This window comes from Ctenopharyngodon idella, chromosome 12 (assembly GCF_019924925.1).
Source record: "Ctenopharyngodon idella isolate HZGC_01 chromosome 12, HZGC01, whole genome shotgun sequence".
Classification (NCBI taxonomy): domain Eukaryota; kingdom Metazoa; phylum Chordata; class Actinopteri; order Cypriniformes; family Xenocyprididae; genus Ctenopharyngodon; species Ctenopharyngodon idella.
In genome coordinates this window covers 18,770,916-18,796,212 of record NC_067231.1, presented here as the reverse complement: position 1 = coordinate 18,796,212, position 25,297 = coordinate 18,770,916, and the positions used below count along the sequence as shown (strand labels likewise).

The window sequence follows — 25,297 nt, the reverse complement described above, 5'->3', positions numbered from 1 at the left end:
CATTCATGCTTGCCAAGTCTCATAAACTTTGATATTCTGCAGGATCGTGTTGTCTTCCACGCCACAAGCGGAATTAAATCCCTTTAATTTGTCGCTCTCGAACTATCAGCACAATGGGGACTTAAAAATATATTTTCTCTTTGTTTGGGAGGTGTTTATCAAAGATTTAACTATAAAGGACAACATGATAAAGCCAGAATTATTTATTAATAGTGTGTCGAATATGTTGTTTTCAAACCTAAGACAGCGCCCGGCGGCGTTCACCGTAGCGCGTCCTACCTGAACAGGTGTATGTCATCCAGGTGAGGCAAAGTGCATTTGAGTTTGAAAGGATATGGATTGCAAACCATTTTCAGACACCAACTCCTTGGACGCGTGGTCTGCTTCAGGTAGAAAAACACAACCGGTGCCAAAGACGGATAGGGCAAGGCTTCCCCGCCGCTAGCGGACGCCTCCTCCACCGCTGCTCCGGCTGCGCTCTCCCGCCTTTCGCCTCCATCAGCCTCAAGCTCACTGCGCTCCCCGCCACCGGACAGGTCGTTAAGTCGTATAAAAGTCCTTGGAAGAGAGGAGCTACCCTCTGCTTCCCTCAACTGATGGTCCTCGGAGATATTTCCTCCATCTTCAGCCATCATTCACCCCCTTGAGGAGAGACAATGCATGCATTACTAGCTGTACAATAGAAAAAGAAATGTGATTTTACTCAATTATGAAATGGTTGAAAAAAATATATTAAAAATCCAAAGCCATGGTAAAAGAGCATACACTTCCATTTAATATAACCTGCATGATTGTAAATAAAATCATATTTAATAAAATGCATTTAGAATAACTGTATTTTTTATTTATTATTTATTAAGGTCGGTGCATTTGAACAATAGAAAATTATAATAGGCAAGACTTTTGAGACTATTGCAATTTTACAGAATGGTATTCAGTAATGATTGATGGAACTGTACTGAGGGGAAAAACAATAAGCCACCTAAACAATATGATATGGTACTTTGGTGTCATCTCATTAAAAACAATAAAAATCTCATTTAAGAAAAATCATTTTCATTTTAAATAAATACTTACTTTAAAACTTGGCAGTACCTTTTTAATGATTACACACCACACAATGAACAAGCAAATGAGCGTGATTACGCTTTAACAATAATTGAGTAAAATATTCTAAATGTTGCTTTCTTACCTGTAATTGCTTCTGAAAATATGCCCAAATCGAGCTTACTCATCGCATGATCATTTCTGTTGCAAAAGCAGTCCAAATGATGGTATTGAATAGGATCAGTTGGAGCTCGCAGGCTGAGTTTCCAGGTGGCAGTTACAGCGCAAGCAGGTTTATGGGCATCTCAGTGACTTGGACATCATGCCTCAAGATTTCAACATTGTAATTCGATGACCAACAACCAGATAAAAACAAAACAAGTCCTGCAAAACTGCTTCCCAATCCCCAATTGTGCGCTCCGTTCGCTTTCTCCGTGTGCGCGCACTTAAAAAGTAATGCAACAAAGGTTACAATTCAATGTTTTTATCTTTTTCTATTAGATAACCGCAAGATCTAATGCTCAAAAGTATTCACAACAGTGACAAGATCCTCAGACAATTATTAAAATCCTTCAGAAATCTTTTCTAAAGGTGCAGGCAGTGATTTTCTGTCTGCATATGAAAAGGAAAACCTTAAGCTCGTGCTGAAAGGATGCGCAAGAGAGCTCTCTATGCTGAAGTCTTGTCCATTATTGCGAAAATACACAAGTCTCCAATGATTCTCCCGGTCGGCAAAACGGTCTATAGCACGAATCCGCTCATGCGAACCAATTCACAGCTGGATTCGGATTCAACTTCCAATCCCCGCCCCTTGAAGGCGCGTCCACCAATCAGAGGCGACAATAAGTCAGCATCTCTTTTGATTGCATTAAAGAAATGTCGATCAACACTGTACTAACATGTCTGGTGAAACAGCTGGAACCTTATTGTTTACACTGAACCAATAAAACTAGGAAAAGTTTGGGATTGGACTAAACCCGCTATATGATTCGCCTATGTTTATTATGCAAGAACATTTTTTGTCAAGAAACAAAACGGAAACGACATGATGAGAACGACCAGAGCAGTGGTTTTCAAACTTATTGACGCCAAGGACCCCTTAAAATGTAGGTAGCTGTACATAAAGCCTCATTTATACAGTATAAGAAAAAAGGCTTTTTTTTAATGCTCTTATAAAAATAGCATTGTTTCCCAAAACATAATACTGTAACTAGCTTTTATAGTAATTGTGAAGAAGTCAAATAAAATTATCAACAAATGAACATTATCAACAAATAAAATGATCAAATTATTAACATTGACGGCCCTATAAAATGGCTTTTGTAAAAGTCTCTCAAATTGTCAGCACATCCCCTTGTGGCCCCTTGAGGGCCCCCTTCCAGTGATAATTTGACAATTATTTCCTGTTTTACAATATGAATTTATAACTTTTAATGTTTCTTTCCTAGATTGTTACTTGAAATGGACACTTTTCATGCAACTTTTAACACACTTTGCACCACTCTGAATGATATATAAACAAGATTTTGAATGTTCTTTAGTAAAATGTAGCATTTTAAAAGTTTACTCTGTAGCTTCCTTGTAGATGGCAACCGATTGTAATTGAAATTATGACCTGATTTAATAAGATGAAATGGGTGAACTAAAGTTACAGTACTTAAAATGTTTCCTCCCAAAGAACATTTCATCCTTCAATATCAGTTCAGCACATTGTCTAATACTTTTTAAAATGATTTATTATTAAGTCATTTGTACTTAATTGTAGATATTATAGATATGTGGATGTTTGGAAATCTTCTTCTTCTTCTTCTTCTTCTTCTTCTTCTTCTTCTTCTTCTTCCAGAGGTACAAAGCTCCTCAGTACTTCACAACTATGGCTGCACATTATGAAACACCTTGTAACAGAGGTAGAATGTCTTTAATCATGTCTATAAAATATGATCAACTGTAAAAGACCCACTTTCTGCACAGCGCTGCTCTACTTTACATTGAAACTTTAAAGTGCAATAGCATGTAAGAGTGGGTAAACCCCAAGATTCTCTTCACTGCCACCTATGGTAAAACAATAAAAACACATCAAGGCACACACACAGGAGAAAAGTAATTGAGCAAATACTATATTGATGCAATAAAATTTTGCCAGCTGCAATAGAAACAAGTGATGAACATGAAAATGGTTTAAATGGAAAAGAAAACAACATGTTTACAGCAAAAACATGACTCTTGTGGCTGCACAAAACTTACACAAAATAATCAAAACTTACACAAAATAATTTACACCAATAATGTCTGCTGTATTACCACAGAGGATGAAATATTAATTAATCTCAAGGTGTCTACAGTACTGAAACAAAATTATATTTAAACTTTCATATTGTGTAAAAATAGTCTAATATAAACTTAAGAATGAATTTTTCAGATCATATGCTATCCTCAGGCTTCGCATAAACTGTGTACTGAAACAGGAATTATAATTTTTTATAATGTAGAATATAACAAGTAACTAACTTAAACCAATTTTACTGAACATGATAAGAAAATTGACACTGAGAACATGACTCATGTATGTGTCTGTAAAAAAAAAAAAAAAAAATGACGATCAATAATCTGCTTCCCCAATTGAATTTTAAATTAAATTGAATAAACACTTTTCTTTCTTTTTTTAGATTACACCATAATGGCCAGCCACTGGATTATGCTGAAGTCTTTTTATTACACTCCATCCAGCAAAGGTAATTATATTGATCAATGAATTATAGTGTTCAAGGTTGAAAATCTGACAAATATACCTGGAATACATGGTTAAGATGATATAATGTTCATTCTATTGTGTAGCATTTGAATTTATGGTGGTGAAAGCTTATTAACTCCAAATAACCTTTTCACCACTTTTTGATTTTTGCTTTTGCAACCATTAGTTATGATAGTAAACAAACTACACTAAGTCCATGTGTTTTATTTGGATTTTTAGTATTAATTAAGATATGCTTGCTATAAAGTATTTTTGTTTAGTTTTGTTTGTGGCACAGAAAGGAGTGACTAAGAACTGAGAGCCTTCAAAGCAGTTTCTTTCATCTTTTGCTTTGAGTTTCCTCCAGACTTCATTAGTAGAAGATCTTGGCTGTAACGGGTTGTGCCGTGTTCCCCTCTTGAAGAGCCAGAAAGTTTGCTAAAGTTCCACCCTGATCCACTAGGGGTGATGAGAGAGATTTATAATGGGCTCTTAGATAGGTTAGAGGTCAGTATCTAAAACTCATCACTATTTTTTATGAACATTACTTGTCTGTTTAAAAATGATTTTTTCACTTCATGTCATCAAAATCATTCTTCTGTTTTCTGGCAGAAGAAAAATATTGGAATACACCTTGTTCTATCCAATCAGTCTCTATTGAATCTATATTGTCAGTATAGGTAAAAAAATAAATTAAAAAAACTGTATGGTTTTACAAAAGATACTTCACATTATAATGCAATTTTTAGCTAACTAATTTTTATATTAGTTAATAAATCATTATTAGTCTGAAAATGTTTGTATACGCCTCTCTAAATTTACTCTAAACAAATGGAAAAGAAAGACAAAATATTTCTTTTCAGAAACTCATTTGTAATGACTGAACATATGTTTGGCAAAATTTTCATATTATCAAATTTTTTACTTGGGTTAAAGTTAAATCAAGTCTATAAACCATATGCTTTGGCAAGACCATGACAAAAATGAAAAATATTTCATTTCAGTTTTAACTTTTTTATATCTTTAATTGATTGATTGATTTATTGATTGATTTGAATCAGTGATAGTCATCTTCATGTACCCTAGATAGCTATTAAAGTATTATGAAATACTAAATATATCAAAATATACCAACAGTTTGGCCATTACTGTAGCCAATAGCTTGTCAATTGATTTATTTCTCCTTGTCAAAAATGTCATATCTGTCACATCAGTTTTCTCCTCTGAATCCAATTTGAGATTTAGATGGGAAGTCTGGTAACTCTAACGAGAAATCCAGAGCCAACAATGACAGCAAAAGCACAGGAATGAGCATGGGATAACTGGGTGTGTGGTTGGGTTATTCTAACCTTTGACCTCTGTCTTTCCTCTCTCCTCACTGCTTGACTTGAACGGAGCTTCTCTCCAATGGGGCTCAGCTGGGCTTTATAAATAAGAGTGGAGAGGTCAAAACCTGCCTTCATCTGACAGCTCTTACATCTACTTTGATAGGAATGGGTAAAATAAAGGTGTCCTGCTGGCCATCCATTCTGACTGGTTAACGTACATGCATCATCTCCACATTTGAGTATTAACTTTCATTTAATCACTTTTGCCATTACAGCAAAAAAAAAAAAAACTGATAGGATGATCAGGAACAATATTGATTTGAGTTGAAATTATTGAATAATTTTACCTGTAGCCAATAGTTTCAGCAAAAAAATAGTCAACTACAATGTAATCAATCTACCTAGCAACAAGACAAACACTGCAACAACAATTTACAGTAATATTAATGATAAAGTCTGCTGAAGTAATTTTCACTACATTCAATAATTGAGACTGGTATATATTGTGAAAGATGTTCCATGCTGTAGTCATGGCCAAAATCTTTGGACATACCGTTTAAATATCGTATGAATACTTCCGGCATTTCTGTCAACAGTTTTGATGTCATCATTGTGTGTCGCGTTAAGAGTGACACAAAAGACAATTTGAAAACTGATTTGAGCAGTTAGAGCATTTAGTAGGAAATACTTCTTAGCAAACTTTTAGTCATAATGGTGTCGTCTTGTATTAACTAATATAACTTGTATTAACTAATATAAAGTTGTATAACTTCTGTCGTAATTCTAGCGCACATTTGATGAACACTTTACTATCCATGGGAGAGGATTTATGAATGGCAGTGAAGTGACGCAACTGACGCTGGTGGGCCATGTGACAGTAACAATATGGCAGATGTAGTACGTCAGAATTTCATTAATACGACCCACATTCATACTAAATAGAACATACTTTTTTAACGGTCGCAAAGTAAATTCAAATTCAAATGTAGTACCTACTCAGACAGTATGGGATTTCAGACCAGTTAGGCCACTTGGCCCATGAAGGGAGTCACTTGGCTCCACCTACTGGCTGAAGTATGTAACCTGCAGGAAGACTCACTAATAAATCCCCAACACTAATGCGCAGTAGAACACAGACAAGCGACATGATAAAACAGCAAAGTCCCAGTGCTGTTAGCAGTAGTTCACAAAGAGACGCAGGGCAGTGGAATAATAAAAATGCAAGATATAGAGAAGTTGAACTTTTAATTTGAATATGATGTTTTTAGAACGCTGTCCGCGGCATGCGCAACTATTATTTAAGCACTCCCAAGAACGCTACCTGAACGTTTGTATCTGACCACTTAAGAAATCACATATTCTAGATAGCCCTGTAGCCTAATAAGCACATTTATAATATCAACAGCCTGAGATTGGAATTTTGATCTTTCCCATTTACATTCCAATTTCATTAAACAAGCAAAAATATATTGTATTTATACAATATAGACAAAAATCGAAGAAAAAAAGAACTGTATTTGGACACATAGGCCTATGTTGACACAAATGAAGACTGAATAAAGCATCGCAATTGTCTGTGCAGGTGCACAGAATAGAATCAATAAATTTCATTTCAGTAATAAAGCAGCATGTGCTGGACATTCTTGCACATGGACATCAAGGGCAGAGAGAGCACCAGTTTAGAATTAAAAGTGTGTATACTTTTACTTCAGCATGCATATTGTTTTATTGTATTTTATTTTTATGTCAGATTTATTTTTTTTTTTGGTGTTTTTTGAATTTATTTATAGCATAGTAGAGTGTAAAGTGGGAACAAGAAATTGTGAGTGGTTGACTGGTAGATCATGTCAAGATTGTGTGTTTGATTCCCATGAGGGAAAACATATACAAATATAAATGATAGTTATATAATTAATGCAATGTAAGTTATGATGCCGTAAAGTTCTGCCTCCGTAGGTTTTGGAACAGGGTATATATCTGTACAGGGTCACTATCCTTTCAGTCTTGAGCTTAACCTCAGTCACCATCGCGTGACTCCTTGAGCCCAAGCATGGGGCTGCCTTTATGTAAATCACTCTATGATTTATCAAAGTGGAGCGATAGAAATCACCAGGCAGGAATGTAAATTGGAAGCAGATCAGAGAGTCAGGGCAAGCTGAGCAGATGTTATAGGCACAATATAATCTACATCACTCACACACACTCCTTAGCTCTTAGATACATATGTATGATTTGGTGTTATTGCACATAACAGACTAAAGCTTGAACAGGACATCTTTCAGCCCTCCCACCTAGTGCTTTTTAAGCTTTTTATTGGCCTGTAGAATGTGTGGGAATGCATAAGAATATTTATAGTGGCACAAAATGATTGAGCTTTTGAATAAACCTACAATGAAGCAAAGAAGAGGTAATACCAAGTCAATTTTGTGTTAAAATTATTTCCATTCCTTGTGCATTTTAATGTGGTCAAAGTATTGCACAAGGCACTCATATTTCCAAACAAAAACCATATTATACTACTTTTGTTGTGGTTATTTGAGGTTGATGTTTTTGAGTATTGATGATATAAAACATATAAAGTTGATGAAATCCAACTTGTTTAAGGCACAGAATGTGAATAACGTATGAGGTGTACGGGAAAGTGAATAGAAGCCAAAAAAAAAAAAAAAGACAAAGGATTAATGCTATTTTGTAGTCAACCTCGTCATGAGGAGAAAAGACTCACCAGCTGGTGCATTCATGGGGGATCTCTATAGGAGAAGGTGATTATTTCCGCAAAAACTAGAGATTCAAAAATAGAAAGATGTTTAATTTTAAAGATGTTATAAAAGCTAAAATGACTTTTTAGATGACAAATTATACTGTAATCATTCTTATTTTGATGAACAACAAACAAGTAGTTTATATGATAAACTACTTGTTTATTCCTCTCAAACATACTCATACAAAGGCAGGTACACATAACTGAAAAATGACTCAATTCAGTGAAGGAGTCAGTTGCAATCTCAGTAACTGTTTAGAACAATTCACTGCATACTCAGTAGCAAGTACAAGACTGACTGCGTCCAAAAGTTTAGGCAGCTGACTTGTAGCCTCGCTCAGACAAAGACAACCCCAACTTTCAGACGCCATATTTATTTTTTAGCTCAACTGTCACAAAACAGAATGCACAGGATAATGGGATGCCAGGAAAGGAAATGAGGATGCACAAATTAGAAATGAGAAGCACCCATACATCCTCTCCAATACAGAATCTCAGCGGAAGTAGTAGGTCATCCAGGTACTTTTCATCTACTGTTTTTCCAATACTATTGCTGCATCCCAATTCGCATACCATCCATCCTAAATAGTATTCGAAATTCGAATTTGTAGTTGTATCCCAAATGACGTACTATACACTATGCACTTACACACTGTGTACTTTTGCACTATGTACTTGTGACGAGTGGGGCATGGTAAAGCGAAATCTGCAGCGAAGGAATGAGTGCGGAGACGAGCAGTGATAAGGAGGTCTAGTGAATGATGACTAACACCTGTCTCTAATTCTAGTGATTGGTGGAGAGACGGATATAAGTGGCCCGCACACCTGGGACGGGAAGAGAAAGAGACTGATCCCCGCAGAGACTGTTATGTGTACTTTTCTTTGTGCGTGGCAGAGAGCACCACTGGAATATTTTCTGTTTGTTTAATGAGAACAATAAAGACTGGGTTACTTGCAGCCCCCTGACTTCTTTGTCATTCTTCTTGTGAACTGTTTACACTTGTGCCCGAAACCCATGACGAAGAAGTCTGCACGCCGCCATGCAGCCAGCCCAACCAATGCTGCTTGCAGAGCTTGTCAAGTTGCTTGCCAGTCTTCATCAGAGTCAACATCAGGTGCTGATGGACCTCAGGTTGGAACAAGAGGATCTGGTGGGTCATCCAGAGCTTGCTCGGCCGGGAGGTCGCCCTGGAAGCAACCCCCACTGTCGCCCACATCCCACTGGTAAAGATGGGTCCGCAGGACAATCTGAAGTCATTCATGGACTTTTTTGATGGCCCATCTGCTCCGGGACACTTGCTGCAAGTGGCTGATGGCCTAGACACGCAACATCGGGAGAAGTGGTCGATCTGGTGGTACTGGAGCAGTTTATTGCTCAGCTGCCACGAGGAACGGCCAAATGGTTCCAGTGCCACCGCCCGGCATCACTAAACCAGCTGGCTGAAGAATCATCTGGTGGCTTGCACTGGGGTCTCTCGAAACCCTCTCCTTCTCTTACTTCTCTTTCTCGTCCTTTCCCCGTTCCTAGGTCGCGAAGCAACACACCCCCTCGAACCCCACAGCAGGCAAGTTTTTCCCAGGAGGTTAGATCTGAGTCACATCTCCACCTTTCCCCTGTCTCCGCCAGTCTCTTGGCCATCCTTCTGCCACTGGGGCAGTGGGAAGGCCTGGGTCGGCCTGCTGGAGATGCGGGGACCCGGGTCATTTCCAGGACAGGTGTCCAGTAATGAAGGTGGAAATGTTGATCCGGGGTCCCTGACTCCCCGTGGGCTGCTCCCAATCAAGCCGGGCACTACCAAATACCTGTGAGTATTCAGGGGGGTAAATATCAGGATTTGGTGTATTCAGGCTGTAACCAAACCTCCATTCTTCAAAGCCTGATGCAACAGAGGACACTGGATACGAGCCGCAAGGTTAAGGTGCGGTGTGCGCACTGGGATGTGGTGGATAATTGTTTAGTGCCTGTCAGTATTCAATTTCGGAGGGAAAAGCATAGAGCTAATGTGGCGGTTAATCCCCACCTTAGGCATCCGATCCTTTTGGGTACAGATTGACCAGCATTTACACAATTATTGGGGATTTTGGGGTCTGCACCATCGATGGACAGCTACTTCAGCCTGATCAGCCACTCTCCTATCCCTATTTTTCTATCATAAAAGACAGGTTGTATCGGGTGGCCCTAGACTCCCAGACAAAAGACAACCCAGTTATTAGTGCCAAAAGGCCATTGTGAAATGCTTTTCCAGGTGGCTCATTGTAATTCCATGGCAGGTCACTTAGGAGAAGCAAAGACACTAGCACATCTCATGGCCCCATTTTTTTGGCAGGGCATTCATGAGAACGTCCGCCGGTGGTGTGCGGCTTGTCGTGAATGTCAGCTGGGTACTCCTCCAGCCCTTTTTAAAAGCACCCTTGCGCCCATTACCACTAGTGGAGGTCCCCTTCGAGAGAATTGGTATAGACCTCATCGGGCCATTAGAATGTTCAGCACATGGCCATTGTTTTGCATTAGTTCTGATAGACTATGTAACACAATACCCGGAAAGCAGTGCCATTACGCACCATTTCTGCAAATAGTGTGGTGGACATGCTGTTTCGCATTATCTCCCGATTCTTACTGATCAGGGCACAGCATTTATTTCACGTACGTTAAGCGAATCCATCCATGGTGCATAAAAGAAGATATCAAAAATTGGAATAAATGGCTCGAGCCCCTGATGTTCACGTTGCGGGACATTCCACTGGGTTTTCCCCATTCAAGCTTCTCTATGGACGGCAGCCCTGTGGAGTTCTTGACGTCATTAGAGAGGCTTAGGAGGAAGGGCCTTCAAACAGCCGTAGTGAAATTCAGTATGTCCTGGACCTTCGAGCAAAACTCCACACATTGGGGCAGCTCACCATGGAGAATTTGCTCCAGGTGTAGGACAGACAAAGTCTGCTGTACAACAGGGGTACATGAGAGCATCAATTTATACCGGGAGATAATGTGCTTGTATTACTTCCAACATCTAGCTCTCAATTACTCGCCAAGTGGCAAGGACCCTTTGTGGTTATATGGCAGATTGGGGATCTTGATTAAGGGGTATGGAGAACGGACAGGTGTTGTGTGTGTCAAATTTATCATCGCAGTCTTTTAAAACGCTTGAATGAGGTGACATCGGTGGAGCTAGCAGCAGCCCTTTTAGCAGGGGAGGATCTCGGACCATAAGCGGCTCTTCCAGTCAATCCAATCGCTCATGGTCCCCAGGAGAGATCACCTCTCGCCACTGCAGCTCACCAATTTAGCCAGGTTGCAAGCAGATTTTGCAGATGTGTTCTCACACCTGCCTGGTCACACGGATCTCAAACAGAACCATTTTGAAATGATCCCCAGGGAAGTGGTGCACAGCCGTCTCTATCGTTTACCTGAGCACAAGAAAAAAGTGGTACAGGATGAATTAAAGGCCATGCTTGGGCGTAACAAGCGGCATATGCAGAATGGGGCAGGAGGATTTTGACCATGAGATGCTGAAAGGTGGCAGGAACAACCCGAATGGAAGATTAATAAATTGGTGTCATCCGAATGGCATAGTGAAGGCTGTTTTTCCTTGGGATAGTGGCGATAAGGGGATCTGCCAATACCCTTTTGTTAAATCCCGTGTCAAATAAAAGCAAGCCAAACCTAAACGATCAAGAAGCTCGTCAACTCTGGGCATCGGATACGTGTCAAATTTCAACAGAGCATAACAAGTTGGGCATAACAGAAGAATCACGTAGCAACTGGACGAGCCTGATAGTTTTGGTACCCAAAACAGATGGCTCTGTCTGTTTTGTGTCGATTAAAGAAGGGTGAATGCTCTGTCGAGGCCCACACACCTGGGATGGGAAGAGAGTGAGACTGATCCCCAAAGAGACTGTTTTGTGTGCTTTTCTTTATTTGTGCATGGCAGACAGCCCTACTGGAATATTTTCTGTTTATTTTATAGAACAATAAAGACTGGATTACTGTGAATACACTACTCATACTATTTGTATTACAAAACGTCATGGAATAGTACATAAGTAAGTGAATTCCTCGTCCAATAGTATTTTAATCTGTCTTTTTTGTCCACTTTCAAACACTTCTGTCCTGATTTCTTCGAGGGGAGGGTCTATGGCCGGGTAAATGCATGTTTTTTTTGTTTTTGTTTTTTGGACAAAATAAGCTTGCGCAATTTGCATATGAACATGCATGGAGATGACGGAAAAACATACTGAGAGCATCAGCTTTCATTTGTAGCTGCAAGACCACACTGAACGCTGTGAGCACGTGTTAGAAATCAGGAATGGTAAGAGAACATTGTGTTTGGTAAGTTTTTCATCTTCAAACCAAACTTGGGTCTTCAGCCAACAAAGTTTAAATCCTGTCCGGCTAGTGCGTTTCCCATAATGTTTACACATTAAGTCAGTAGGCAGAGTGTATGCAGTCTTTTGTGGCTGTTCGAACACATTCGACCACATGAACATCTGAGAATATCCTCCAAAACAAAAAAACACCCTATAGGTAGTTTTTCAAGCACCTTATTATGACCTTTATACGTTTTAAAGTCATGCGCCCTCTAGCGGCGTAAAAATAATGACAGTGTCGTGTTAAGTCTGTCGTCATGAAATGACATATGGCTGTCGTTACCAATCAAAATGCGTGTTCATTTAAATGCAATATGTGGACTTTTTACACCATTTGTCCTATTTCCATTTAGCAAAACCGTTTTTTTTTTTATTAACGACTACAACCACCCCACCCCTCACCACCCCTCACCACCCCTATAGTGCATATACACTTTATGAGCACATGCGTTCCCTGGGAACGCATCCCCCCATCGCATGATCACATGATTGCATATTGTTATATATTGCAATGCTCTGCCAATTGAGCTACGCAAAACCCGAAATATGACGAAGATAAAATGGAATAATGCATTAAAGTCTCCTGTTGTCGATAGGGGCGCAACTTTAGCAAACGCTCTTATAGGTCGTATTTCATGAATTAAAATGAAAGTGTCCTGTTGTCGATAGGGGCGCAACTTTAGCAAACGCTCCTATGGGTCGTATTTCAGGTAAGTGACAAACGACCTAGGCGTATTGGTTGGAGGAGAACATGTTGGAACGTATGTGAAAGCAATCCGGTCAAATGCGACTACCTCTGGAAGTGGTTGAAAGTGGACAAGTTCAAAATGCACCTGTATTTAGCGTCGTGCACTTGTGATCAAATCGACCAAAACACATCTTAAAGGGATAGTTCACCCAAAAATGAAATGACGACCGTATGCATACTACGCAAGCCAACTTGTTCCAAATGATCATAACCCCTGACGCGATGTATGACATATATAGGATGTAGGAGTAGGGTAAGCTTAGACGCCTCGCGCGGTTCAAGCAAATAGGGCTGGCCAACAAACTCAAGCTCCTCTTATATCGATATCCTCTGACTATTCGTCTTCTTAAAAAATGGTCAATTTAGACTTATAATTCGTGACCAGTGTTTTGTTTTGCTCTATCCTCTGCGCTTCCGCGTTTGTCATTATGTCATGCGTCGAGTCAGAGGTTACTCTTCCGTCGCAAAACAATGTGTATGGCCGTCTACAAGAAGCTAGCTATTATAGTTAATAAAGTTTTAAAAATGGATATTTTTCTTTCAAAAATCCATCACTTTGCTTCAGAAGGCCTTTATTAACCCCCTGGAGCCATATGAATTACTTCTATGATGAATGAATGCATTTTTTTTTTGGCTTCAAAACCCCCAACGCACAAACCCACAACTCAAAATTACAATTTATATAAAAATTGTTCTATTATGCAGGATGTTTTAAAAGCGATTTTTTACATTTTTATTTTATTAAAGTGATGATAATAGTAAACATAAATCTGAAGTCCTGCATTTTTTACCACACACATTTTCTAGGAGTTTCCCCTTAAACATATGTAGGCTACCATATCTACACAGATATGCGATAAAACCCCACTACCCTGCTATCAAACCCTCAGAAATAGGCTACAAGCGAGAGATGGTAAATGAGTGTAAGGAAGGACGTATTAGGGCAACAGCTTGATCTATGACTTTATCCATCGCCTTATCACTGAAGGTATATTCTCTCATTGCATGTAAGTTGGTATAAAGCCAGGGAAGCAGTGATTCGGTCAGAGGAGATATGGAGAGAGGAAGTGTTGCCAAAAGAAGTGATTTTCTCCCGGAGATCCCTGCGTTCGATTAGCCAAGTCATTTCAACCATATCTTCAGATCTTCTCTCAAGGACAAGCCAACACTCTGGGAAGCTGAAATGTGCATGCATTCTGTCGCACATTGAACAAGACCGAATGAGTCATATTATTTGCCAATGACGATAACAGAGCCTAGATAAAATTCTTAAAAATAATTTCCTCCATATTTGTACAAAGGGCATCGGCTGGTTTTAATTGCTGCGATATAATGTCCAAGCGAGCACATCAGGAAAGAATGCTGGCCACTTTCTTAGTGATTTTGTTGAACTAGAATGAGATCATGAAAATGCCTCCAAAGAGTGCTTTTGGAGTGCTGTATTTTTCTTTAAATACAGTTGTAGAGGTAGCAATTTTTAGAATAAACAGGAAATCATTCTCTCAGAATTAGTCGAAACTATGGAAGCCAATTTATACCTCAGAGTAAAATAAATCAATTAATTAAATGATAATTGCGAATTTAGATCTCACAATTTTGACTTTATTCCTTGTTATTATGACTTTATATCAGGCCTATGTATACAATGTATACAACATGACTTCATACACTACCTTTCAAAAATTTGGGGTCTGTAAGAATAGAAATAGTTAATTTGGCAATATTACTGTTTTTTACTGTAGTTTTGATCAAATAAATTAAGCCTTGGTGAGCATTATAAAAAAAAAATCTTACCAATCCCAAACATTTGAACAATACTGCAACTCGAAATTCTGACTTTATTTTTTCATAACTGCGATTTGGTCTCACAATGTGACATTATGTCTCAAAACTTTTTGAATAAAAACGTTTTGACATTTTTCTCATAATTGTGTTTTTAGAATTTTTAACTGTGTTAATATATAGGAATTTTCTGTATTTTTTTTTTTTTTTTTTACAGATTTGTTTCATACAGTGACTTTATATATCAAAATTATACTTTATTTCTTATTTTAGATTTTACCTCACTTTTTCAGCAGAAGACATGGAGATGTGTATTTGGAAATACTATTTAAAAATGACACCAGCAGTGCAAAAATTGCACAATTTACCTTTAACTTTTGTCTTGACGTGTGCAGTCACCCATCTTTGACAACAGTACAGCAGCTGTACCTCGTGCAGTTAACCTCTATGACCGTGAGGGTACAGATGGCACTGCCTGTTGACAGTTGCACATCAATATTCTCTTCTAGTTTTGATTAACTCCTCTTTCCCTCATTCTACATGGGTCCAGAAATGTCAACAAATGTCAAGGAAATGTCAAGGGCTAGTTTTGCCAGGCCACATTTCTGGTCGAGCACTGGCCTGCTCTCTTCATTCCCAATTTTTCGAAGTGTCCTGGGACCTTCGACAACCCCAAGGATGACAGTACCAGAATGAGCTCATCTGAGGAATCAGAATCTCTCTATATAATGAATAAAAGGCCTTTGGTTAACCTCATCCTATCATTAAAATGCTATAAACAACATGCTTTCTGGCACATGCATAATATTCACAACAGAGATTTTAACACAAGATAAAACGCATATGACCTATTTTGAAATAAGCTGATGTAAGCAAGGAATAATCACCCCAGTGAACAGTTCTGGAGAAAATGAGCGAGAGAGTTCGCTAAATATGACATATATGTGAGCAAGTAGGAAAGGGGGTCATGCTCCACATGTGCCTTGTGGTCATTTGTATCATTAGGGCAGAATATGTAAGAGGAAGGCAGTGACGCTGCATATGAAAGGCGCGATTGATTTTCCTGCCGTCTCTGTCTGCCTCAGGTAACTAGGCTAACATGATGAACTAGTCTCTCCATTTTCCCACTAGCCCCCATTGCTCTAGTTAGCAGGAATCCCGCATGCAAGAACATTCTGGTCAAACCCAATAAATCTTAGTGTGAGAGAGATGAGAGATCCTGCCTGGCTATATCTGTGGCTAATTTAATGTGGAGGTTTTCTTACTAAAATTAATTCTCTTATATAAAGTATAATTAATTCATATTATTAATAAATAATATTTATTTAATGATCAACACATAAATAGGGCCAAGAGGGCACTAAACAGACTTCAAAAAAGATCATAAATGTATAATCACTGTGTCCACTCCTGAATGACAAAACTGGATTAAACAGACATAACAACAATGCTGGGCCCATGGGAACATCGCTGAAACAGATAAAATTATTCAAAGTTCAACACATTTTGTGCCAAACTGTGCAAACAACCCTGTGGACACTCTTTGCATACAGAAAGGATATGTTACAAAAACCCATATTATCATAATTACATTTTCACTCATTTGTTAAATCTCATTGTTCTAGTCAAGATGGGTACTTTTTCCCCAATATCTGTTTAAATGGACAAAAATATATGTCCACATTTTTTTTTCGCTGTTTTAATTATTATAATTTGCAGTCTTTCAATAATAACGTGCAGTTCCTTTGCATTTTTAACTGAAAGTCTCATAGAAACTTATGCAAAGAACATCAAATTTAGACAGGCTCCAAAAAGATTTTTTTTTTTTAATCTTTTATTCAGGAAGGACGATTTAAATTGATCAAGAGTGACAGTAAAGTCTTTTTTGATTGCTACAAAGATTTCAATTTCAAGTAAATGCTGTTAATTTTTTCACATTTTGTTATATTGCAGCCTTATGCTAAAATAATTTTTTTTTTTTTTTTTTTTCTTTACATCAAACTAAATACACCATAATGACAGGGCAAAAACCAGCTTTATATTGCAAATTTATTCAAAATAAAAAAAACTGAAATATCACATTGGTATTCAGAATTCAGACCCTTATCTCAATACTTATTTGAAGCACCTTTGGCAGCAATTACAGCGTCAAATCATTTTGGTGTGACACGACAAGCTTTGCAACTTGGATTTGGGGATTTTCTGCCATCCTTCTTTGTAGATCCTCTCAAGCTCTGTCAGGTTGGATGGGGACCAACAGTAAACAGCCATTTTCAGGTCTCTCAAGAGATATTCAATTGGGTCCAAGACTGGACTCTGGGTGGGTCACTCAAGGACATTCACAGAATTGTCCATAAGCCAATCTTGAATTGTCTTGGCTGTGTGCTTAGGGTGATTGTCCCGTTGGAAGAAGAACCTGAGTGCTCTGGACCAGGATATCTCTATATTTTGTTTCATTCAGCTTTCCTTCTACCCTGACCAGTTCCCTATGGGATGGTATTACAGGCATATTTCCTCCAGACATAATGCTTGTAATTGAGGTTAATCAGACCAGAGAACCTTGTGAGTCTTTTAGGTATTTATTTGCAAATTCCATGTAGGTTTTCGTGTGTCACCGAGGAGATAGATCAGTGGAGTATTGCAGTTATGGTTGTCCTTTTGTAAGTTCTCCTATCTCCACACATGATCTCTGGAGCTCATCCAGAGTGACCATCCGGTTCCAGGTCACCTCTCTTATCAAGGCCCTTCTCCATCGATTGCTCAGTTTGGCTGTATGGCCAGCTCTAGAAAGAGTCCTGATTTTTCCAAACTTCTTCCATTTAAGATATATAGAGGCCTTTGTGCTCTTGGCAATCTTCAATGCCACAGAAAGTTTTTGTAGCCTTCTCCAGTTCTGTGCCTTGACTCGATCCTGTTTCTGATTTGACCTCATGACTTCATTTTTGCTCTGATATGCAAGTTCAGTTGTTAGTCCTTATATAGACAGGTGGGTCTCTTTCCAAATCATGTCAAATCACTTGAATTTGCCACACATTTACTCCAGTCAATGTGTAGAAACATCTCAAAGATGATCCAGAGAAATGAGATGGTGCACTTGAGCTAAATTTCAATGGGTCAATTTAAAGGTCAATGGGATATTCCAGTTTTTTTCTTTTAAATAAATTTGCAGTTATCACAAATCTGTTTTTGCTTTGTCATTATGTGGTATGATGTGTAGATTGGCTGCTACATAACGAAATGTGAAAAAAATGAAAGGCTCTGAAAACTTTGTGAATCTACAGTATCTATACTAATTTAATATACTAAATAAAAGCCAAACAGAAAATAAAGTGCTGCAACATATTTTGCCTCTTATTTTCTAGTACCCCGCAGGACTGAATTCTGGGACGGCGTCACCTTGTAGGATTGGATCTTCCTGATCAAGAATACAGACATGTAATAGCCGAAACCAATCAGAAACAGAGCCAGGAACAGGGGAGAGAGAGCCTTGGCTGCATTTGATTTATGTAATGGTTTTAAACAATGGACAGGAAACAGAGGCAGCCTCTAAACACTGAAGGGATACGGAGTGAAAGTAGACATCTTTTGGCATGAGCTCACTGACCTCACTTGACCACATCAGCTCCTTCGCATCTTCCTGTATATCATTACCCAACTGCGATGCAACGAAAATGACAGACCCCTCCTTCCCCGCCTGCCGCTCTCTGTGTGTACACTATGAAATGTCACGTCTACCGCCGACCGCCATGGCGCACTGGAGTGAATTTACTGCCTGAACACGGTCCCTTGTGTTTGTGTTCTTCCTCTCTTCCCTGACCTTCTTCGCTGATGAATATGTATGGCCAGGTCCGTTCCTCAACAACAGCTCGTGCGCTGGGCACTAGGGCAACGAAGAATACTAAAATCAGATCAATCAATAGCAGTGGCAGTGTCAGTGCTAGATCACATCTACTCGGTCTAGCTGAAAACACTGGAAAGAAGAGAAAGTACATTACATGCTGAGGAATTAGGCTACCAACCAGCTGATGACACACCGAGTCACATTGTTGCCGCTACGGTAGCAATTTTCCAATTGGATGACACACGCTGTTGGTCAGGGAGTGAGTACTGTATGTGAGCATGTGGCAGAAGGATGGCTAATTGTCTCCTCTGGGAAGAGCAGACCAGGGCAGAAATGCTCCACTGTGAAGACAGGCCAGCTATCTTTGATGCGCTTGCAAAAAGGGCCTAGAAAATTGAAAGAGAAAACAACCAATCAGCCAGCAAGGGAAAAAAATAGAAAATGGTTTTGGAAAAGACAAATATATTAACTTTAATAAAGGTGAAATTTGGTTTCTGCATACTAAAAGCAATTGAAAATACAATAACTTTCAAAAAGGTTTCCTAAACAATCACCCCATCTTCCATTGGTCAGGTGATTATGTCCTGCCCAGTGTTATTATCGGTAGTGAAAACTAAAAAGATAACTAAATGAAAACACTTTCGCCAAATGAAATAAAAATAAAAACATAACTGCGAAAAACTGAAACTAAAATAAAATACATTTTCATTACTCCAAAAGCAACTGAAATACAATAAAATGGCCACCCATTGATTTTTTTTTTTTTTTTTTTTTTTTTTTTGGATACATGGTATATTATGAAATGTTAAACTTTTCCAACCTGCCTGCATTAAATATGTAAATTCCATTAGATCACTAGAACACTAGACCGAGAAATTTAACGCAAATGATACCGGTTCGCACTAAAATGCCAAAACTAAAATAAAAACGAAATAAACTCAAACTTAAAAAATACAACAACAAAAAACGAATCTAATACTAACAATGATAGAGTGAAAACTAAATAAAAAAAATACAAAACCATATTAAAGAATTAGTTCACTTTCAAATGAAAATTACCCCAAACTTTACTCACCCTCAAGACATCCTAGGTGTATATGACTTTCTTCTTTCTGATGAACACATTCGGAGATATATTAATAAATATCCTGACACATCTGAGCTTTATAATGGCAGTGAACAAGACCAATATGCAAAGTATTAAGTTCAAGAAAGTGCCTCCATCCACATCCATCCATTATAAACGTACTCCACACGGCTCTGGGAAGTTAATAAAGGCCTTCTGAAGCGAAGCGATGCGTTTGTGTAAAAAAATATTCATATTTAACAAGTTATGAAGTAAAATATGTAGCTTCCACCAGACCGCTTCCGTTTTCAACTTACAAAGAAAGTGTAAAACTCTGGCAGTTCAAAAAGTTTACGCTACGTACTACACCTTCTGTATTCAAGTTACGAAAAAAGGTTAACTGACACGATGCCAGTTTCGTTTTTTTTTTCCTAAGTTGAATACAGAAGGCATTCTGGCAGAAGCTACATATTTTACTTAATATAATATGGATATTTTTTTTACACAAACGCATCGCTTTGCTTCAGAAGGCCCTTATTAACCCCCCGGAGCCATGTGGAGTATGTTTATGATGGATACTCTCACTGCCATTATAAAGCTCGGAGGCGTCAGGATAATTATCAATATATCTCCGATTGTGTTCATCAGCTTAGGATGGCTTGAGGGTGAGTAAAGCTTGGGGTAATTTTCATTTGAAAGTGAACTAATCCTTTAACCCTGGTCTTGCCCCAAACTCACACCATGGTTGAACAAATGATGTAAGCCAACAAATGGCTTACTTATAGTAATGACTATAGTCTCCAAATTAGCAAATATAGGAAATTTCAGCATAGACAAAAAGTTAACTTTGAATACAGAAACTGATAAAGATTCATTGTCCTCTACCAATAGATTTCATATGAAGAAAAGTGACCACTATGTAGTTTTAAGGCTGAAATACTGAATCTTAAAATCACTGTTAGAAATAATGTGACATTATGTTAAAAACGTTCTTAATCACTATTGCTTATTTGTACATTTTGTCCACAATCATTTTCTGATGCTGAGGTCATACAATGCAAGTATTGGGGAACGGTTGTTTGTGTGAATGTGTAGTTGCAATCAGCGGCGTTGAGGTCCATAATCAATCAACTGTGAGCGGCTGGTTCCTCTCTCTGGGGCAGGTATCCTACCAGCCATCAGCCAATAAGCCAAGGACTCACACAGAGCAAAATCAATACACACACTTATACACTCAGCAGCTGAAGAGTGATTCTGGACACTGGAAGCTGCTTAAAGATGCCTGTTTTTAAAAGATGGGAGTGCTGGAAACAGATGGACAGGTTGATAAAGAGCGATTATTAAATTGAAGTCATGGTTGTCAATAGAAGCATCTGAGATGATGAATTTGTTCTTCATACAATGTTGTAAATAGCGTATAGTCTCACACAAAAGTTAAAGAAAATCTGAATTTTTAGTCAGTGTTTATTTTTTCATGCTAAAATATAATAAAATAAAACATTAGATGAAAAACTTAACTGAAATAAAATGAGAAATGTTGTCTTGGCAAGAAACTGAAATAAAAAAGTTGAAGTTGAAGTATTAAAATGACTAAAATACATAAAAAACATTAAAAATAAAGAATTAAAATTATATAAAAATACCTTAAAAACTAACAAAAAAGACAAACATACATAACAAAATCACTAAAACTTAAAGTCTCCCTGAAATCAAAATGAAAGTTTTTTAGCTTTTAGTACGAATATGTTAGCCTTAAGGTTATGAATAAGATGGTGTGTTCTAAAACAATGACAAAATTTGCATTTAGGAGATATAAGCATTCAAAACTTATGGTCTCTCACTTCCCCTAAAATGGATCATGGATTTTCATGACATCACAACGCACTTCAGCTTCTCATCACATTTCATGCTTTCTAGAATCTGAAGTCCCGCCCCCTCCTACACTATCCGCTTGTTAAGTCGTGACGTAAGGAACGCCCTTTCTGGGTCCAAGCCTCGAGTCTTTTTACTTGAGAATGCCATCTTGATGGCCGTTTATGAGGGCTTTTTAATCATATTAAACATTTAACATTTTAAAAAGTTAAACATTTAAAAGACTTAGTCTACACAACAGTCTCCATGCTCACAGTGTCACAGACATTAATATTTTAACGATTTATAAAAGATGAATCACTGTCATCTGGGCCATCTGGGATTTTGGTATGGAGAAAGGTTATGATTATAATTTTTTGGTAGTATTACACCACATTTTATGTGTATATTGGCACCTTTTGTTGTTTTCTTGTGGTATGAGATAGAGCGTTTGGACCCGGAAGCGCTGCCGCGTGACGTCAGACTTAACAACCGAATAAACAGACACTGAAGCTGCGGCTGAAATCGGTCATTTACTAGTCACACATTTACTAGTTTCTACACGGTGAATGGCACATAGTGCATTATAGGGGATAGAGAATGATTCGTTCAGTGTAAATATGTTTTCTCTTGACGTGAATGAATAGACCTTTTTCACATTTCCGGGTTTCTCAGAAGCGGAAGTAGTCATAGTTGGGTAAAATTCTATAGCAGTGAATGAGAAAACACATGAAATATATATATTTTTGTGCTTCCATTTGCTTAAATAGCAAAAGAAAAACTCCACAATAGTGTTTTCACAACTTTTAAAAAGAGGAAAAAAATAGAGAGCGATTGATAACGGCAGTCAGAAGAGAGAAAGATGTCATTTTTATTGTCACTCCCATAGCCGCTGTATTAGAAACACCCTCACAGCAGCGTTAACTAGATTTTTGTACAGTAATTTGATGCAAAGGTAATATAATACTAAGTATAGTGTTATAAATGTACCTACGTTTTTTTAAATGAAAATATAAAAACTCTGCAGGATTTACGATATTGATAATCGTTAAAACGCGTCATCACAGTCTGTGAAAAGGGTCTATTCCGTTTTCACGTCAGTGTCACATGAACCGCCGCAGCGCGAGCACAGTCTGCTCTGGTCCAGAGACAGGAGAGCACAGAGCGGATCATATCCGCGGACCGTGTGTCGGCTCAGACCACAAAAGGTATTGGACCCATATGAATTCTGCACAGAATGCTGTGTTTTAAAGCGATATAGAGGGGATTAGGAGGAGAAACGGTTAGAGATTAGAAGGAAACTGAGGCTTTACCGAGTTTAACGACTCTGGCAGAGCTGTGGCATAAACGAAACGTATTTTAATATGTCCCGCCCTGTCTTCCTGTTTCAGTTGAATAATGCTGCGTGTTCCAAGACAATTCAGTGGGCCTTTAAATTTAAAATGAAAACTGAAAATTTAAAAATAAAAGCAATATTATTAGTATAAATATTTATAAAAATATTTAACCTATTTTATCTGAGAGTAGCTATAAAAAATCTTCTCAGTTTTGTATTATTCGATCAACGAATAATAATAAAACTAATAATATTGAATTTTCTATTTCAAACTATAATATAATTTCATACTTTGTAATTCTAGTAGGTTCTGTCTACCAGGCTGGCTTATAGACTGTGGATACGGTGAGCCTCATGTGGCCTTATTACTCAGCTATCCTGTAAAGGTAAGGAGGGTTCGGAGACACTCACAAATCTTATGCAGTAATGATCTCCAAAGGGACTGTTCTTTTAGAGTCCCGGCCCTTAAGCTACACAGGAGATATTCTTTCAAAACTGACTTAAACTAGAGAGATCTGTACATGGAGGCCCCTCTAATGTGACAGGAACGGAGGTTCTTGTAACAGGTAGCCTGTCACCAAATAGCTGTAAACAAAATACTGATTGCTGGAGGGACCGCAGGCACAACAAAAGATGTCCTACCATGATGTTACCAAACTGAGGTTCCATAGGTCCCTGAACAAGCAGACACTGTGCTTCCAATGATCTCTTCATCACCCTGAGCTGGTTGAAGGAATGAGAAAAAATGATAAGACAGACGAAAGCATGGTTGTACAAACTCCTGACAGGACTCGACATAACTGGAGCAGAGCCCCCTCTTCACCTTCCTCCTCCGCAAAAAAATCTGCACTCGTCTGCACACAAACACTGGGAAACGTGGCTCCCGGCAAATCTGCAAGAAAGGAATTGGCAGCTAAAATCAGCCTGCATTGACGGCAGATATGTCTGCATTAGCTAGCTGTGTTGCTTAGAATGGGCAGGGCAGATTTTCTCCTTTTTTCACACAAGGAATTGGATTATGGTTGAGTTTTTGCCTTTGTTGTCTAGTGTTGGGCTATAATGGTAATCGCAGTGTCACTGCTATACAGCAATCTGTACAATGCAGTGCTAATACCGACAACACAGGAAATATTCAGCACATTGAAACCTGAGAAATTTTTCACAATGGACTAGTACTGTAGCTCTGCAGATGGGTTAATTTTGTCTTCTGTGTCACCCACGGCTGGTAAAGTCGCGTGGGCGGAAGAGGAAGGAGCTGTCGCGGTGAAACAGACGCATCCCTCAACGGCTCTCAAGAAATCCTACCAAGTTAAATAGTGGTGTTCCCTCTCCACAGATCAGAACGTCCTTATAATTAGACACATTTGCTTAGCGTGACTGAATGGCATATTTTTTTTTAATCTTTTTTGGCACTTCCTCAGTTTGTTTAGCATTAGATGTTTACACTGCATTGATCCCTGTAAGTCTGTAGTTGTGCAAGATCCAATCAACCCGCAGAGACCTATCATCCTTGAACCCCAAAGCAATTCCATTGGCTTAGAACATGGAACCTTTTTATGGGTGTAATTCTTTTGTACTATTTGGTGCCAGATTAGAAATTATGAATTCACCTTACGGTGTATTTCTTCTTAATCATGAAAATATGTTAATTAATGGCTTTTAAATTACACATTGCATAATATTACCAAAGCTAAAAATTAAACATTCCCCTTTGTGTTTGCCTGTCAAAACGCAAATCGAAAGAATAGAAATGGCAATGTTTAATGCACTCTTTATTCAAGCAGGTTTTATTCAAGATGTCAAAACACAAGTCAAACTTGTTATTGAAAAATTGCACATAGCTTATATTATGTCCACTACCAATCGACAAGTCAACAATGGGGTCAATAAGTTTAAAAAGAAATCTATACTTTTATTCACCAAGGATGCATTAAATATATCAACATTACAAAAAAAAAAAAGTCTATTTTAAATATATGCTGCTCTTTTGAACTTCATCAAAGAATCCTGAAAAAAAATGCATTACAGTTTCCACAAAAATATTAAAGCATTAGTTCACTTCAGAATTCAAATTTCCTGATAATTTACTCACCCCCATGTCATCCAAGAATTTCTTTCTTCAGTTGAAAAGAAATTAAGGTTTTTGAGGAAAACATTCCAGGATTTTTCTCCATATAGTGGACTACACTGGGGTACAACGGGTTGAATGTCCAAATTGCAGTTTCAGTGCAGCTTCAAAGGGCTCTACTTGATCCCACCCGAGGAATAAGGGTCTTATCTAGCAAAACGATAAGTCATTTTCTAAAAAAAATAAAAATGTATATACTTTTTAACCTTAAATGCTCGTCTTGCATTAGCTCTGCGATGCGCCATGCATTACGTAATCACGTTGGAAAGGTCATGCGTGACGTAGGCGGAAGTACCGAGCAAGTGTTTACAAA

General features: G+C 38.2%; 1 protein-coding gene across 15 annotated transcripts in view; it reads right to left on the bottom strand.

Moving 5' to 3' along the window:
* The window catches only part of cacna1g (calcium channel, voltage-dependent, T type, alpha 1G subunit), a 232,683-nt gene extending 230,869 nt beyond the window's left edge, over positions 1 to 1,814 (bottom strand). For 11 of the 15 annotated variants that reach the window (XM_051914038.1, XM_051914039.1, XM_051914037.1 and 8 more), the window contains exons 1-2: positions 1,193 to 1,812; positions 338 to 642 (exon numbers count right to left, since the gene is read on the bottom strand). In XM_051914038.1, the coding sequence (XP_051769998.1) occupies positions 338 to 635 (298 nt within the window). In that variant the 5' untranslated portion in view covers positions 636 to 642; positions 1,193 to 1,812. Of the gene's footprint in view, positions 1 to 337; positions 643 to 1,192 lie in introns of all 15 variants that reach the window. The other 4 variants (XM_051914048.1, XM_051914050.1, XM_051914047.1 and 1 more) reach the window with 1 other exon arrangement.
* Between the last annotated feature and the right edge of the window lie 23,483 nt (positions 1,815 to 25,297).